The sequence below is a fragment of the Elephantulus edwardii genome, unplaced genomic scaffold, assembly GCF_000299155.1.
Source record: "Elephantulus edwardii isolate Elephantulus edwardi_28Jun2011 unplaced genomic scaffold, EleEdw1.0 scaffold00098, whole genome shotgun sequence".
NCBI lineage: Eukaryota > Metazoa > Chordata > Mammalia > Macroscelidea > Macroscelididae > Elephantulus > Elephantulus edwardii.
The window spans coordinates 8,151,618-8,168,358 of record NW_006399848.1 but is presented as its reverse complement, the minus strand read 5'-3'; the positions used below and the strand labels follow the sequence as shown (position 1 = coordinate 8,168,358).

Genomic DNA, 16,741 nt, shown 5'->3' with positions numbered 1-16,741 from the left:
TCTCTTGCTATACTTCAGAGAGCTGAACAATGAATAAGAATGACAGAAGAACTGGTATCTTAGAGTCGTGATGCTGGAGAGGAGTACTGAATATTCCATAGACTGCAAAAAAGAAGTGTTATGTCTTGGAGAAAGCTGAGTGCTTCATGGAAGCAAAGAGGGTGAAGCTTTGTCTTTCATGCTTTTGATACGTAGCTAGGCAAGGTTATTCCTTCAAAGGGACATCATGCTTGGAAAGATGGAGGGTCAGCAAAAGGAAGATCCAAAAAAAAAAAGGATCAGCATGGTGACTTCAGCATTAAACTCTAGGTGTCAGAGAGGAGGATAGAACAGAACAGTGCAAGGTTCAGGTCGACTGTTCATCAGGTCACTAAGTCATACATAATTCAATAGCACTGCACCTAACATCTATAACTGTGCCAGAACGTCTATCAAAATAAATATCCAACATTCTCTTAATAAAATCAAGTTGGATTACTTTAGGAAAATGGAACACAACAAGTTATTTAAGATTTTAGCAGTCAAAACACACCATAAGACCTAGCCTCTTTTATTACTTCGATCATATCTGAGATAAAACTGTATGAATCTACACAAATAATAAACGTATATCATAAATGTAACTTTATGAAAACTGATGAGAATCAATTATAATAGAAATTCAAGCAAACATCTTTGATGTTTAGCCAATCTACTTTTCCTTTCGCAAAACATTAATAGGTTTTATGAGAATTGAGGATTCAAGTCTTTACAACAACTTGAGTCCTCATCTGCAAGGAGTTATACAACATCTTCAGTGTATTTATGGTTTCCAGGGAACTGGGTTATCAACTTTACAAAGCAATTGCCAACTTAAGAGTTCATCTCTTAAAGGAACATGTTCAAGTTAAGAAAAAAAAGACTATATAGTCAAATTACCAGCAACCCTTAATGACTTGGTGATTTTAAAAAGTCAGTGTCTACTAAAAAAAGACATCAGGGTTTGGAACCAGTCAGTCACTCTGCAGGAAAATGATGTGTAAAGCTTATGTAAAAATGTGTAACCTTGGAAACCCTATGAAGCAGTTCTAATTTATAGTCGTATCTTGTTGCTTGGAGTCAGAATCAACCTGAAAGGCAGTGGATTTGGCTCAAAAGCCACAAACACCACAGTTACTATAAAGGACTTTCCGTCCTTTTCACCTCTTAAAAATGTGTAAAATTAATTACAACAGCCTCACAGTCATTATTATTATTATTCAATATTCACTGTGCTTTTGCAAGGCAACTTAACCAAATTTTAAACTCAATGACAGCGTAAAAATTCACAATCTCTAGTAGCAGGTTTTTATTCAAATAGAGAGACGAATGCAAACTCTTCTCTCACAGGCTAGGTTTCAAAACCCCTCAGAAAACGCACAGTAGAATAAAAGATGAACTCCCATAAGCCAACTCCAATTTCTGTACTTTTACTAGACTACAATTTAATTATATACCTGGCAGTAACTGTGTGGAGATTGAGAAGTGAAGAAAAATTTTGCTCTTGTAAACCATAAATTTGGGTGGGCCAGGCCAAATCTTTTTATAGTGTTGATACATACTTCTTTGTTACACAAAATAAAGCTATCCTGTTATGCTAAATTCTATATTCAGAAATTATAGTCTTATCAAAGTTACCAATTAAAAACAAAATTTAAAAAATGCCTAGCTACTAAAAATGAAACAGGTAGGAAATAAAACAGTAGTATAAAAATTTGAAATCATTGAGCAAAACTAGGTTTGACTTATAAGCAAGGAAATAGGATTCAAAATCTTTTTTAAAAAAATCACAAAAACCTAAAACCTTACATATGTCATTTAAGTTTATAATGAATTATTGGATGTGTGATTATGTGAGGAAAGGGCTTATTTTCTTAAAGCCTCACTAGAGCAACAACAGTAATCCATCAAAGGCAATCAGTCCACTCATTTATTTGTGTATGTTTTAAAGAAAACAGTTTTTAATCCCTATACTAGCTTCCTTCAACCTTTCATTGCCATCTAGTGGAATATTAGTGAGTTTACAATTAAAAGTAGGTTTCAGCAAACAATTCACGGGCATTTTCTCTAAAACATTACTGAAAGGCATTTTTATCCAGTTTTCTAACGCACTTCAGTGATAAAAAGTGTACTCTTAATCACTTCTACACATACCAGTATTTTTTTAAAATCCATTATTTTACGAAACAAATCATGAATTAAAAACTACTCTAGTCTCAGAAATATACTAAATCATTAGCATGTAATAAAATCACAAAATCAAGAAGTAAACTTTCACAGCTGATATCTTGCTAAATGCTTTTATTTCTCTTTTCAAGAAATTTCTATTTTAACAAATATTTTCCTAAATATGAACAGAAAAGCACTGAAGAAAATAACTTTAAAGATATCAAACCTGAAAAATACCAAAAACTCTCTTTTCCTCAACTGTAGTGAGCAACACTGTTTGCCACCTGCCTGTGCTTTCAGAGACTAACACTGGAGAAAAGGCTCAAATCAAGGCACCAAGAAAAATTCAGTGTCAAAGTCTTAATTCTATTCTAAAGGTCCCCTCAACAGATAATGTCCTATGCCACTAACACTCTTTATTCTAAGAAAGAGCATCATTAAAATTTCAGGGGGGAAACAATTTAAACCTCAATCACAGTGCCTCAACTAAAATCCTTTATCTTTAATCTTTCACTTTCAACTTTTATTAAAACTCCCATTCCTAAATTCCACTGTCTCTCATTTTGAATCCTCTTCCATTTCCTAAGGCTTATGTTCTTAACTCCTTAATCAGTATCCCTTGGCTCCAGGTTTTCCATTTAACAATCTACCCCCGACAGTAACCACCAACTCTAAAAGACTGTCTACTTATTCTTAATCCTCTGGACTGGTTTTCCTAGTTGTGCTACTCCTGTGGATACGGAAGTAGATAAAAAACACTCCAAACCCACTGTTGTTGAGTTGATTACAACTCAGGATGATTCTCTACTAAATTTCTTGGGCTGTGGCTATAAATCTTAATGGGAAGAGACTGCCTCATTTTTCCTCCAGCGAGCAGGTGTGAGTTCAAACTTCCCTTCTTTCACAAAGCAGTCAATTGTTCCACTAGGACTTTTGTTATTATTGTTGATGTTAACTGCCATCCAGTCTCGATAACAACTCATGGGGTTCTCAATTTCAGAAGAAATTAGTTCATTTTACCAAATAAGTTTTGTTCACCACCCCACTTACATGAGTGCCCTCTGGAGAGAGGATGAGATTCTCGTATTTCTTGGTATTCTTTGTACATTCTAACTACCTAGCACAAGAAATGCTTGCTAAATGAACTGCATAAAGCTTCCTTTACAATTTATTTGCTATGAAGAAGGGTTAAGAATCGTAACAGCATCTTAAGTTTGAAAAAAGCATAAATTTATGTTAAAAAGAACTAGCAAAACATTTTTATCCATAAACATATAAAAAAAAAGGGAAAAACACAAAACTCTAAATGATTTTGCAGACCAATGGCCAGAGCCCTACTAGAAAATCACTTGTAGAAAACTTCTTTCTTAAATGTTAATCTAAAACTGAAAGTTTTATCCCAATCAGCGAAGCTGAAAATGGTTATAAAACTCAATACTAATCATATCCTGATTATAAACCTCAATTATTAATCCTATATGACTTATCCAAATACACTTGTCTTACGAAGAGGTGTCCAGTGTGTGTTTTAAAATGCTTATGTCTTGCCTACAAACGTTACAGTATCTATTAGCATTAAAGGGCTCTTAAATATCAATCTAATCTCACTTTACAAAGGAAGAGGAAACTTAAAGCACAAATTCTCCAAAGAACAGCATGTCCCTTAAAAAAGTGAATATTTAAGTCCATACTTCAACCTGTGTCTCTAATGTACTATATCATTCCTTCTGAAAGTTCTTGAACCAAGTTCTGTATTTAGTGTATAATTTTAGGATTCAGTTCCTAGATGCTAAGAAGTCAAGCCAAATCATTTCTTTATGTTCAAGAAAACATTATAACATTCTCTCAAACTCAAACTCTCAGAATGTTATTTAATAGAATGCTACAGAGTACATATAGAATTAATATCTGTGAAATTAAATATAAAGATACTTTCTATATAAACAAATATGTTCTCATGTCCTGACTGCAATGATAATGTGTATCCCTGCAATATACTTTTCTTTCATGAGGGCAGGAAACCCACAAAAGACATAACTATATAAATCATGCTAAAACAAGTCAGCTAGTTTCCAAATCATATATACTAAATATAAACTGAGAGGTTCACATAAATGTCTAAAGACAAAAATCTAAGATAACTATAGTTTAAGTTATGTTTTAGCTGCTCTCTGTAAAAATTTCAGCAGTACAATAGCATGGTTTTTGATTCAGAGTGTTAGAACATCAAAAGTCAGGAGACACTTAGTAAATTATTTCATCTTATTTTATCATATTACAGCAGGTAAATCAATAAGTCAATTATAAATAATAGTTTTAGGCTAAGAATATGATATAATAATAAACTCTAAGCTTAATCAATTTTGCATTTTCTGCTTTGCTATAAAGAGGCATCCTGCATCCCAATGAGCAATGAAAGCAGAAATAAGCTCCAAGCCTATGATATTATAAAAATTGCCAGCTTATCAAGGTAATAATCTATCCGCAGGAAATAAAAGCCTCAGTGAATCAATTATGATACAAAGGCAGTAATACAGGAAGTAGAAAGTCACGTTCATGCATAAAGATCAATACCTTTCCAGGGACCCGCAGACTCTCAATGGCACCAAGATCACTGAGGCTCTCTGGAGGGCTTTTCAGACCCTTAAAAAAAAGTAATGCAGAACTGTAAAAGGATGGAGCACATCTATTGACAAATCATTATTTTTTCATTTTAATTAGAATTATTCTGCGCAGTTTCAAGTGAAAGATAAAACATAAAAACCACAGATGTTTCAACTACAGTATCAAATAACTTTAAAACAAAAACAGTGAAAAGGTAAAGGATCATTTATACATATTCTACATCTCTAAACTGACATCCTGTAATGCAAAAGGATTATTAACATTCACAGGGCTAATTCCTTATAAATCTGTTTGTCAAGTAGCAAGATGATAAAGCATCGTAGCACAGTACAGGGTGTTTTCTTTAAGAAACTACAGCAACATTATTTGGTGAATCGATAAGGACAGAACAGACTTAAAAGGAAAATGCTAAACATTCTTCATAAAACAGGGTGCACAAGTACATTAAAAATAAAGTTACCCCATACACTCTAAAATAGAAACTATAGGATACTTTAAAGGCAGACAATATAAGGTGTTTTAATTTGAGACTCCATGACAAAACACTATTCCACTAGTTGCTTGAAGCCTACATACTTTTGAGTATTGCTCACTGGCTTTTCAAAGTGAACTTCAAGTACAAACACACCTGAGGGTTACCAGTCAAAAGCTAATATGACATCAGTTACATGTTACATTAAAACACAGCTCTTAACTGTACTGCAAAGAACTTTAACTGTACTGCAGAACTATGAAACGATAGAGCACACCTATTGACAAATAATTTTAAACACAGAAACATTTCTGTTTCAAAAGCACAGAACAGATGCTCTAACTGTCAATTAGTGAACATTAAATCAAATAAAGATATACTTTTGGTATTTAAAAAAAAAAAAGATGATTATATGGTACCTAAAACTAATGCCTGGATTATATGGTACCTAAAACTAATGCCTGGATTATATGGTACCTAAAACTAATGCCTGAATCTAACTTGACCATAAACAAACAAAAGAAAATTCAGGTCACAAAAAAGCATTTCATGTAAATACCTAACTACGCATCAAAAGAAGTCCTTGGGTAGCAGAAATGGGTAAGCACTGAACGACCAACTGAAAAGGGGGCAATTCAAGACCAAACAGGGACACTTAGGATAAAAGGGCTGGTAAATTACTTCCAAAATGTCACAGAATTGAAAACCGAGGTCACTGACAAAGTGGAAGACCCTCAAGGAGATGGAATGTTGCACAGTGGGTGCAAAAGTGGCTGTACATGCAGTACTGTCTGTGAGGATGGCACAGGGCTAGAGGGTTCCTTCTGTTGCACATAGTACATCACTAGGAGGTCATTAGAGTTGGAGTTGATCCCACAGTAATTTAACCACCATATTAATTACTACACATTCATCTTGTAAAATAGGCAAGCATTCATTAAGATAATACATCATTAGACAAGAAAGCCAAAGATTAATCAAAGATGAACATTTTAAATGCAAACTGGGTACATAGGGAATCCTTCCATTTTCATTCTTTCTAGGCATCACATTAAATTCATACTGCACAGTAAGTCTTACCATCTATTCCTGGGGTCTTATTTTTTGCTATTTCCTTCAGAGCAGCTTGAACTTCTTCCTTCATCACCAAAGGCTCATATGTTGTTTCATTAAATTCTTCTGTGTCTGCCAGTTCCTTTTGATACAGTGACTCAGTATATTCATTCCATCTTCTTTTAATACTTCCTGGATCATTTAATATTCTGCCTAAAGCATCCTTGATTATAGCAACTTGAGATTTAAATTTGTTCTTCAACTCCTTGAGCTTAAGAAACGCTGAATGAGTTTCAGCCCTTTTGATTTTCCGACTCCAGCTCCTCGCACATTTCACTGTAATATTTTGCTCTGTCATCCCGTGTTGCCCTTTGGAATCTTCTGTTCTTTTTTTCTCTTCTATCTTTATAATGACCGTTTGCACTCTTCCTGGATGATACATTTGACCTCCTCCCACAACTCATTAGGTCTTCGCTCTTTAGTGTTCAAGGCCTCAAACCTGTTCCTGAGATGGTTCTGAAATTCAGTTGGGATGAACTCAAAGTCATATTTTGGTTCCTGTGGATTCGGTTTAATTTTCCTCAGCTTCTGCTTGAACTTGCATATGAGCAGCTGGTGGTCTGTTCCACAATCAGCGCCTGGCCTTGTTTTCACAACTGATATTGAGTTTCTCCAGCGGTTTTTTCCACAGGAGAGGTTAGGGACCTCTCCAGGGTACTTAAGAGCAATAGTGTCACTCTGGAGACTAAGGCGCATCTGATACAGGCCATGGTCTTTGCAATCACTTGTTATGCATCAGAGAGTAGGACAATGACTAGGGAGGATCGAAGGAGAATTGATGCCTTTGAGCTGTGGTGCTGGAGAAGAGTACTGAATGTACCATGGGCTGCCAGGAAAACAAACAGATTCATCTTGGAGAGGGTTAAAACAGGCTGCTCCTTGGAGGCAAGGATTCTGGGGCTTCGTCTGACATACTTTGGACATATTATAAGGAGGGACATGTCCTTGGAGACGGACATCATGCTTGGGAGGGTGAAGGCACGGCACAAGAGGTAGATTGATTCAGTGTCTGGGGTAATTGGGATGGGTGTGTCAGAGGCAGTGCGATTGGCACAGGATAGAGCAGGTTTTAGGGCTGTTGTACATAGGCTCGCTATGGCTCGAGGGCACATAAAAACAACAGTAAGTCTTAAATCTCATAGTTCACTGCTTTCTACATGTTCTTTACTAGTTCTTTGGTAATCCGTGGTTAATGTAGTCATATTAATTGAAAGATTCTGAAAGTCTCATTTGTACCAGGGAAAATTAAGACAAAAATAAACCAGTAACTTTTCTTTAAAATCTCTTTTTATTTAGACTTTCAAAACTGACACCTAAAATCCCTGTAGTAAATACTAGACTTTAGGAAAATTAGCCACTAAAGCAATTTGAAAATCACATTTATGGTATAAGCCAGTAGTCCTTTAAACACCTCACTGGACAAATAGCTGATCGACAGGTTTTCCAAATGTGTAATCTTTGTGGGGGAAAAACCCTGATGGTATGATGAATTATGTGACGGACTTCAAACCAAAAGGTTTGTGGTTCTAAGGTGAACCAGTCTGCTTCCATAAAGATTTAGTGTTGATGTTGTTGTTAGGTACCGCTAGGTTAAGTATGACTCAACCCTATGGACAACACATCTGAACCCTGTTCTATCTGGTTCATCCTCACACTTCTGAACCACCAGAACCCACTGCGGCAGTCACCATGTCAATCCACCTGGTTGAGGGTCTTCCTCTCCTCTGTTGACCCTCTGCGTTTCCAAGCATGATGTCCCTCTCAAAGAAACAGCCCCTCCTCTCAACACTTCTGAAGTACGTGAGGTGAAGTCTCATCATCCATGCCTCCAAAGAGAGCTCAGCTGCACCGTCTCTAAGACACGTCTGTTCTTTTGGAAGCCCATGGGATGTTCAGTGCTTCTCCAATATCACAACTCAAAGGCATCAATTCTTCCTCTCTCATCCCTATTAACTGTCCAGCTCTCAGATACATAGCAAGTGATAGGAAAAACCAAGGCCTGAATCAGACTCTCCTTAGTCCTCAAATTAACACCATTACTCCTCAATAATTTGGAGAGGTCTCTAACTGCACTTTCACAATGCAATACATCTCCTGATTTCCTGACTGCTGGTAATAAGGGTGTTAATTGTGGATCCAAGTAAGATGAAATTATTAACAGTTTCAATCTCTTCTCCATCCACCATGATGCTGCTTATCGGTCCAGTGATAAGAATTTTTGTTTTCTTGACACTGAGATGCAATCCATATTGAAGGCTACATTCTTTGATCTTCTGTAACATGTGCTTCAAGTCTTCCTCACTTTAAGGAAGCAAGGCTGTTTCATCTGCCTAAAAGAGGTTACTGATGAGTCTCCCTCTGAACCTGATGTCACATTCCTCTTCATAGAGTCCAGCTTCTCAAATAATTTGCTCAGCATAAAGATTAGAAACCCTAAAAGGAATATCTACTTTGTTGTGCAGGATCACTATGGACTGGAATCAACTTAACAGCTCCTGGGTCTCTTTTTCTGCAGAACGGCAGGTAGATACAAACTATCAACTTTCTGGTTTAAAGCTAAGTACGTAACCTCTGTACCACCAGGGCTCATACTTGCCCTTTAGGTATCCCATACATGATTAATGGCTCTAGTGTCCTTAGTAACCAAAGTATATATGGTGCAGGTAAGTTGATCATTTATGACTTCAAGCAGAATTTTATTCTTTTTTAAATTATAAGGATATGTATTTTGGCTTTTTAATTATAAAATACCACTTCAAATACTCATATCTAGGGGAGCTCTGATGGCCTAGTGGTAAGGAGCTGCACTGCAATCCCAAAGGTATGCAGTTCAAATCTACCAGCTGTTACACAGGGAAAAATGTGCAATCTCCTCCCATGTGATTAAACTACCTCCGAAAACTCCCTGGAGTGTCAGCTATAAGTTGTTTCCGACTCAACAGTACACAACATCTACAAATTTTCACAGCAAATGCTTTTTATACCCCCAGGTATTTACTCTTACAATATACTCCTTCCTTTCTCTCTCACTCTCTCTCTCTCTCTCACACACACACACACACACACACACACACACACCCCTTCAACAGAAACCAGTACATTTACTTTCATTGTTATCTCCTCCATAAAGTAGTCTCAACCTACACATTCCTGTGCTTGCTTCACAAAGTATAGCATTTCCTAAGATGGCCCATCATTTCCATCAGTATCATCAGAGGAGCTTATAAATCAAAGGCTCTAGAAGTCCACTCCAAGCCTGTTGTTTTTGTGGTTGTCAAGTCAATCCAACTCTTGGTGGCTCCATGTGTACAGAGAGCTAGCTGCTCCACAGGGTTTTAATGTGACCTTTAGAGAATCAGGACTGTCTTCTGATGCACCTCTGGGTGCATTCAAATTGCTGGATTTTGTTAACATTTGCAACACTCAGAGATTACATTTCTGGATAGGCCAAGAATTTGCATTTTAACAACTCTATATGACTCATATGATTACTAATGCTTTAGAAACAGCTACAATCCTCCCCCCCAACACAGTATCTCTACCAAAGTGTTTAAGTTTTACAATAAAAATATCTCTCTCTCTTCAGATCTAATTTCCGAGAGATAGGACAGACCATGTCTTATTTGCCTTATAGCCTAGTGGTTAGCAAAGTGCCTGGAATGCAGTAAACATCAAAGACTTGTGTAAATGATTAGATGGAATTTCTTGGTCAGGTTCCAAGCACAAGTAATTACAGTACTGTTACCATAGGAATATGCAATTGAATTCAAAAGAAAGTATCAGGTATGTTTGAGAAAAGACCTATCAAGGTTTAAAGTCCTATGATCAGAAAGGGGTGTTAGGGTAAAAGAGAACAACAAATATGACAACAAGGGTCTGGGGGAGAAAGAGGCAATGGAATCCAAGCAGCAGTTCAATCTGTGTATACCACGACTGGCCGTTCAGCTGTGGGACGAATAAAGGTCTACCAAAGGCCTGTCTCTGCAAAGAGCAGTGATACACTAATGAACTTAGGAGGCACCAAGGTTTTCAAGTGGAATATTAAAAAGAAGGGGGGTTATGGTGTCTGTTCTCAACTCCGCGGAGAAGAGGACAGACTTACCCTCCTCTCTTGAGGGTCTTTGTTTCTAAGTAAAATTCACTGTGTCTCTTTCTTATTTAATAAAGTTCACTCTGTCTTTAACCATCCTTCTACTTGTGTTGCATATTCTCTCTTCACCTTTGCTCCATTCACCTTGAGGATGCTATATCTAGCTACATCATGCCTGACTAAAGAATCAGGCCCTGGAGAAACTCCAGTTATCTAATGTTTAAACCTGGGAATTTCCAGGCCTCAAAGATATGACCAATACTCTAACTTGAGGATGGGAAATTTCCTCCTATTATAACATGGGGAAGAAAAGGAGGTGACTTACTCTGGTGTCATTTGTTTTTCCTGGTCTCACTTTCTTTCCAATACCATCCTGACAGCACAGCATTAATATGGTAAGAGAAAGTCAAGGTGAACTATGTAACTACATATACAATATAGGACACTTTGGTGGCCTAGTTCCTAGGGAGCTACACAGGTAACCCAAAGGAAGCACCTTTCTGCTGGTTCTAATCCACCAGCTCCTCAAGAGAAAGACGGACAATCTCCCCCAAAGTGATCTGTTGTTGTTATGTGATGTCAAGTTGCTTGAAACTCATAGCAACTGTGTTCAATAGCTCTAAACCCTGTTCTATCCTGTAGCAACCTCATTGTCTCAGTCACACCTGCCCCCTTTTACCCCAGTCACTGAGTCAATTCACTTCATCCAGTTCCCAAAAACCCAGTGGAGGGTAAGCTATCAGCCAGCGTTGACTTGACTTCACTGAGTGACTGAATAGCCGTCAGGTAACTGCATCATTTGGTCCTGAGGTTCCTGTACTGAGAACTCCTAGACTCTGAGAAAACAGATTAAAGAGAACTTCCCTTCAAGCAGGTACCCTGAAATTTGACTTCTATTCTCTTAAACTGTGAAACAATAATAGTAAAATAGTCTTCTTTTCCTGATGCTATTCACTGTGTATAATTACTTGCTATCTAAAACACCTTTATTCTTAACATAATGAAAAAAACTGATTAATTACATAATGTCTCAAAGCATAACATGTGACACTCAAATGCATTTTAGGATCACAGACATACCATTCTTTAATTATCCACTGTAGAAATTTCTACTACTGATTTAATACTAAACCATTTTTATCTTCATCTCTCTAAAGCACAAATGGACCTAGAGTATTCTGTCTGTATAAATTGAGACTTTCAATGCAATCATTAACCATTTTTTAATTTTCTTTATTTTGCTAACAATTTTCACTGTTGAAATGCTTATAAAATTCAGCAAAAATAACATTTCTTCACATTATCTCCTTGCCCAAACCAGGAAAGTATTCTAATTACCTCAGTGATGTTAATATGAATTCTCAATTTCCATTAATGTAGCCGTAACGTTTGTCCCATCAATCAAAAGAAGTATTGGAAGTTGTTTTGGGGGTAGGTTCTTTTTTCACTGTTCAGTAATGTTCAAAAGAATTTATAATCAGTCTCCAATTTCTTCTCTTTTATTTTCTCTTAAACCTCCTCTGACTGGACTTCCTCTCTGGCCAATTCATCAGAGCTGCTGCTCTTGTCAGGTCACAAGGGATCTCCAGGCTGCTCAACTAAGGCTCATTCTCCAACTCTGCATCCTCTACTCACTTGGTCAGTCTGCAGCATTTAACACAGCTGATCCCTCCTGCCTTTGAACTTGCCTTCCAGGACCGCTCTTCTTAGCTGTCCCATTTATCCAAAAGTCACTCAATAAAAATTATCGAACCTCATCTATAAGTCAGGTCCTATCCAGAATGTTGAAGATTTCCTACTACCTCACTTACCACTCCTGGGGAGCTCTGGTAGCCTAGTGGTAAGGAATTCTGCTGCCAATTCAAAGGCATGCAGTTCTAATCCATCAGCTGTTCCAAAGGAAAAAGATAGTCAATATCCTCCAAAACTATTTACTTCTTCTGAAATAAATCCCACTGGAGGGTCAGCTACGGGTCGGTTCTGACTCAATGACAAACAACAACAGTGGCATAGAGGTTAAGTGCTAAGTGAAAGGTAAGTGGTGCAAATCCAGAAGTCTCTGTGAGGAAGAAAGATACAGGAGTCAGCTTCTATGATTAAAGCCTTAGAAATACAATGGTGCAGTTCATCACAACAGACTTCTATCAATCAGAATTGACTCGATGGCAAAAGGTTTGACTTTGGTCTACTGCCTATGTGTTTGTAGCTCCCATATATTTATTTTCTTAAACATCCAAACTCACTTATTCAACTGCTTACCTTATCCTTGCACTTCAGTATTTAAGAAGCTTGAAAATTAACAAGTCTAGAAAGCTTTTCCTTTCTTGATCCTCCTTCCCTCCCTCTCAATCTTCTCCACCTAAATAAACTACATCTATGCAGTTGCTCATTGAGGATTCTCTCCCCCACAGCACAAATCTAACCCCTGAGGAAATCCTGTCAACTCTTCCTTTATACTATATCCACAATGCAGTTCTCAATTGGCATGAACTCCCTATGGAGTTCACTTTCTCTCTATTTTGCTTGTTTTCTCTTTCAATCTATTTTTAACATTGACCATTTCTAAGATTATTTAGACTATAGCTCCTCTGGTTCCCATTTTCCTCGCAATAGAAACCAGAGCCTTCTTATAGCCTATAAGGGTCTCCTTGACCTGTCTTCCTGTCCCCAGCTCTCTGAACTCATCTCCTACTACAGCCATGCTTGCCTCATGCTGTTCCTCAAACATACTCCTGTCTTGGGGCCTTTGCACTTGCTTTTCCTCCCTCCAGGCATGCTGCTAGTTATCACAGACATCCACATGGTTTACTTTAGCACCATCTTCAAGTGTTTTCTTAAATGATCTCTTCTCAGTGAGGCCTTCCATGGGCACTCTATCTACAATTATGCACAACCTCAAACGGCCAAAAGCTCAGAGGCCTCCCTGTTCTTTCTCATATGTGCCATAGATTTTGCATGTTTTGTTTACTGCTGTAGCTCCTAAACTTAGAATAGTGCCTGGCACACAGTGCTCAAGAAACATCTGTTGAATAAATTGAAAGAACAGAGGCCAATATAATGGCGAAAGCTTAATGCCAAGATCTCATCCAATCAAAAGAAACTGGCAAAGTCCTCCCTCCCATTTTTTTTCCAAACTAAGTTGAAATAATAGAAATTATACATTTTATAGACTCTAGTTTTATATCTCTGATCAAGAATATATTCTGTAGCCTTATAAAACAACTTTGTGCATTCTTATTTGTAAAATGTTGTTTAATTTCATAAAAAGTACTAATTAAAATCCTTACTTTTATAACTTCTTGTTGTTGCTGTGTATCGTCAAGTCGGAACCAACCTACGGACGACCATCTGGGGAGTTTTCAGAGGCAGCTTAGGCACAAGAGGGACTGCCCATCCTTCTCCAGTGGAGCAGCATATCTTGAAGGCTACAGTGCAGTTTCTTACCACTATGTCACCAGAGCTCCCTCCTTCATAGCTTACAGATTATTAAAACTATGCAATGATAATGATCAAATGCATGTAAGTCAAGGTTTACTAGAAATACAATTATGAATTTTTAATAAAAATTTTTTTCAAGTGTATAAAACTCATTTCACCTAATTTTTTACTCAGTATAGTTCTAACATTCCATAGATAATTCTTTAAATATGTCTTTGGTTTCATTTTCTATCCTAACTCAATCCTTATTTGACTTGCTTAAGACTAATAAGCAACTGATAGAGCCTTAACAGTTATCATTTTCAGCACATTTAGAAAATTGACATTTATCATCACTAGTAGCTTGACTTCTTTTAAACTTCCACTTAATATTACAACTAAAGTGAAAAGGCACTAAACCAATCAAAGTTGTTGTACAACAATCACACTGCTGACTAACATGTAGTGCACTGCAAGCAACAATTAAATGTCAACCAAAAAAAGTTCATTCAAAGACAGTTTAGGAATACTGATGATATTGGGATGGGTTTTGGTTTTGTTTTGTTTTTTATTAAAAAAATAAACAAACAAAAAACCAAGAAGAGTCTTCCTGGAATTATGAATTCTTTAAAATCCTGTTGTAATTTCCAGCTTTCCACTCATAAAACATATATGTAGCCAGAGTGATAGCTATGATGGTGTATTCCCCAGAGAAAGTCCAGCAACTATAAATTCCTTTACTTATTTCACTTCATTGTGTCATATAAACATTACCACCAAGTTCTCTATGGTATACATTTTATTATTTCTATTTCAAAAGTATGGAAAGAGAAGTTTAAAAGTTAGGTGACTTGGCTACAGTCACACCACTATGTGACAGAGCAGGCTCTAAAATAACATGCAATACAAGCCCCAAGCAAGAAATGAAGCATAATACTAACATTCAGCAAATATGAAAACTATCTAAATGTTACCACTTAGCTACTTTATTCAAGAAAATTTTTTCCTGTTCTTTATTATTTTTGAGGCTGTATCTACAAATATAGGGGTATAGTCTACTTTCATGACGCTAACAGCATAACTTGACAATAGTAAAATAGCCACGTTGTTTGTGTACCACTGAGTCAAAACTGATCCGTAGCTGAGCTTCCAACAGAGTTTCAGAGGCAGGTATCTCACGGGAGGAGACTGCCCATACTTCTCCTGATGGATTTGAACTGCAAGACTCCGGATTGCAGAGCAGAGTCTTACAGTGTTAAGACCCATTTATGCATTGTCCACCAGAATTTGACGACTTATTATGTATTCGCATCGCTTGCAAATTCTGAACTCGCAAATGAAACTTCAATTTGGAGTATGTTTTCTTTATGTAATCAACAAAAACACCACAAACGAACCTTTCACGAGATTATCCTCCCCCTCACTCAAGGATCTAAAACTATGTTGATCTAAAATGCAGATCTAAATTCTTTTCTTCTCAGATTAAAATAATAAAGCATAGCCAAGCCTAGTAAAATATCAAGAGTCAAGATAAACAGTAATTTAAAGCAAGCTGTGATCACTATATGCGTCAGGAAAAATATCTGCCACTCCTTACTTGAAGAAAATGTATCATTATTATTAAAGACATATCTAACATTTATGAATTTAGGGAGAGAAAGTATAGCCAAAATTTCCTATCAGGCATGATTGCTTTAGCAAAAAATAAAAGGTCTATATTTTGTCAAGACAACAATTAATTTGTTAAATTACAATTTTACATAGGGCTTTCACATATGAACGAACAGCAATCTAACTAATAAAGATAAAACAGGTTGTTATTTTTGCATTTGCATCTAGAAATTTGGATTGCAAGGAATGAAGATTCGCCTAAAGGCACAAAGCTAGCCATGGTGACTTCAAATTATTCACGTTTCACGCTTTCCAGATTGTCTTTCTGCACAAACTACAACTATCTACCCTGGCTCACAGATGACAGTCCAAAAGTAGGGGTCCCTATAAGGCTGTCACAAGGAAGACCATAAAACGGAGAGGAAGTAGTCTTTTGATTTCCTCGTGGGCCTACTGTACAGCCTGTCTCTGACACCAGCTCCAGTAGATCTCAGATTCAGGAGGCCAAAGGGAGCTTCCCAGAGTGTGCACAGGCTCCCCATTCGTGCTACCTGACACTAACTACTTGCATTATTATTATTAACAACTTAGATGTTCGCCAGCAATGGGCCAGAGACAGAATATCTCGGCTCATTCCCTGCTAGTACAGGTGAAGCAAGCCTTCTTTTTTTCCTTCGGATGCCGTTACTTACCTGTCGGGTCATGAGAGATTTTATTTTTTGCATGTCGAAGTCGTACGGGATAAGTAAAAGCAAAAAACTAACAAATCACGCTAAACCACCCAACACCGAGCTCCAACACAGGGAAGCCATAGTGGTGATCACGTGAGCATCCGCCCCCTCTTTGATCTTTCCTGTCTTGGGATTCTTGGGAATTGTAGTTTTCCAGCGACCGCAGGACAGAGTAGTGGATGAACGAGGGCCAGGCGGGACTACATTTCCCAGAAAGTAATAGAGCGGGAGTTTCAGTTAAATCTGCAAATCTGGTTCTAGGTGACTTGGCGGACTGCAGTCCCCGCTGAAAATGTTTCGTCTGCGTACCTCTGTTAAGGCGACACAGAAATCTAACTCATTATTGAGCAGACATCTATCAAAGGACAGGAGCAAACACTGAAGGATACTGGTATGAAGTCCCCGACGAGTGTAATGGAAGAAATTCAAAACTAGTGTATAGACACAGAACGAGAGAAGGTGAAACTGGAGCGAGGACTCCTGGGTGATCTGAAA

The 16,741-nt window shown here is 37.3% G+C and overlaps 1 protein-coding gene across 1 annotated transcript in view; it reads right to left on the bottom strand.

Annotated features, from left to right (window-relative positions):
* Nucleotides 1-16,249, bottom strand: part of CCDC132 (coiled-coil domain containing 132) — a 125,685-nt gene extending 109,436 nt beyond the window's left edge. Inside the window, exons 1-2 of the mRNA XM_006891472.1 lie at nt 16,208-16,249; nt 4,762-4,830 (exon numbers count right to left, since the gene is read on the bottom strand). Coding sequence (XP_006891534.1) covers nt 4,762-4,830; nt 16,208-16,240 — 102 coding nt within the window. The 5' untranslated portion in view covers nt 16,241-16,249. The remainder of the gene's footprint in view (nt 1-4,761; nt 4,831-16,207) is intronic.
* Between the last annotated feature and the right edge of the window lie 492 nt (nt 16,250-16,741).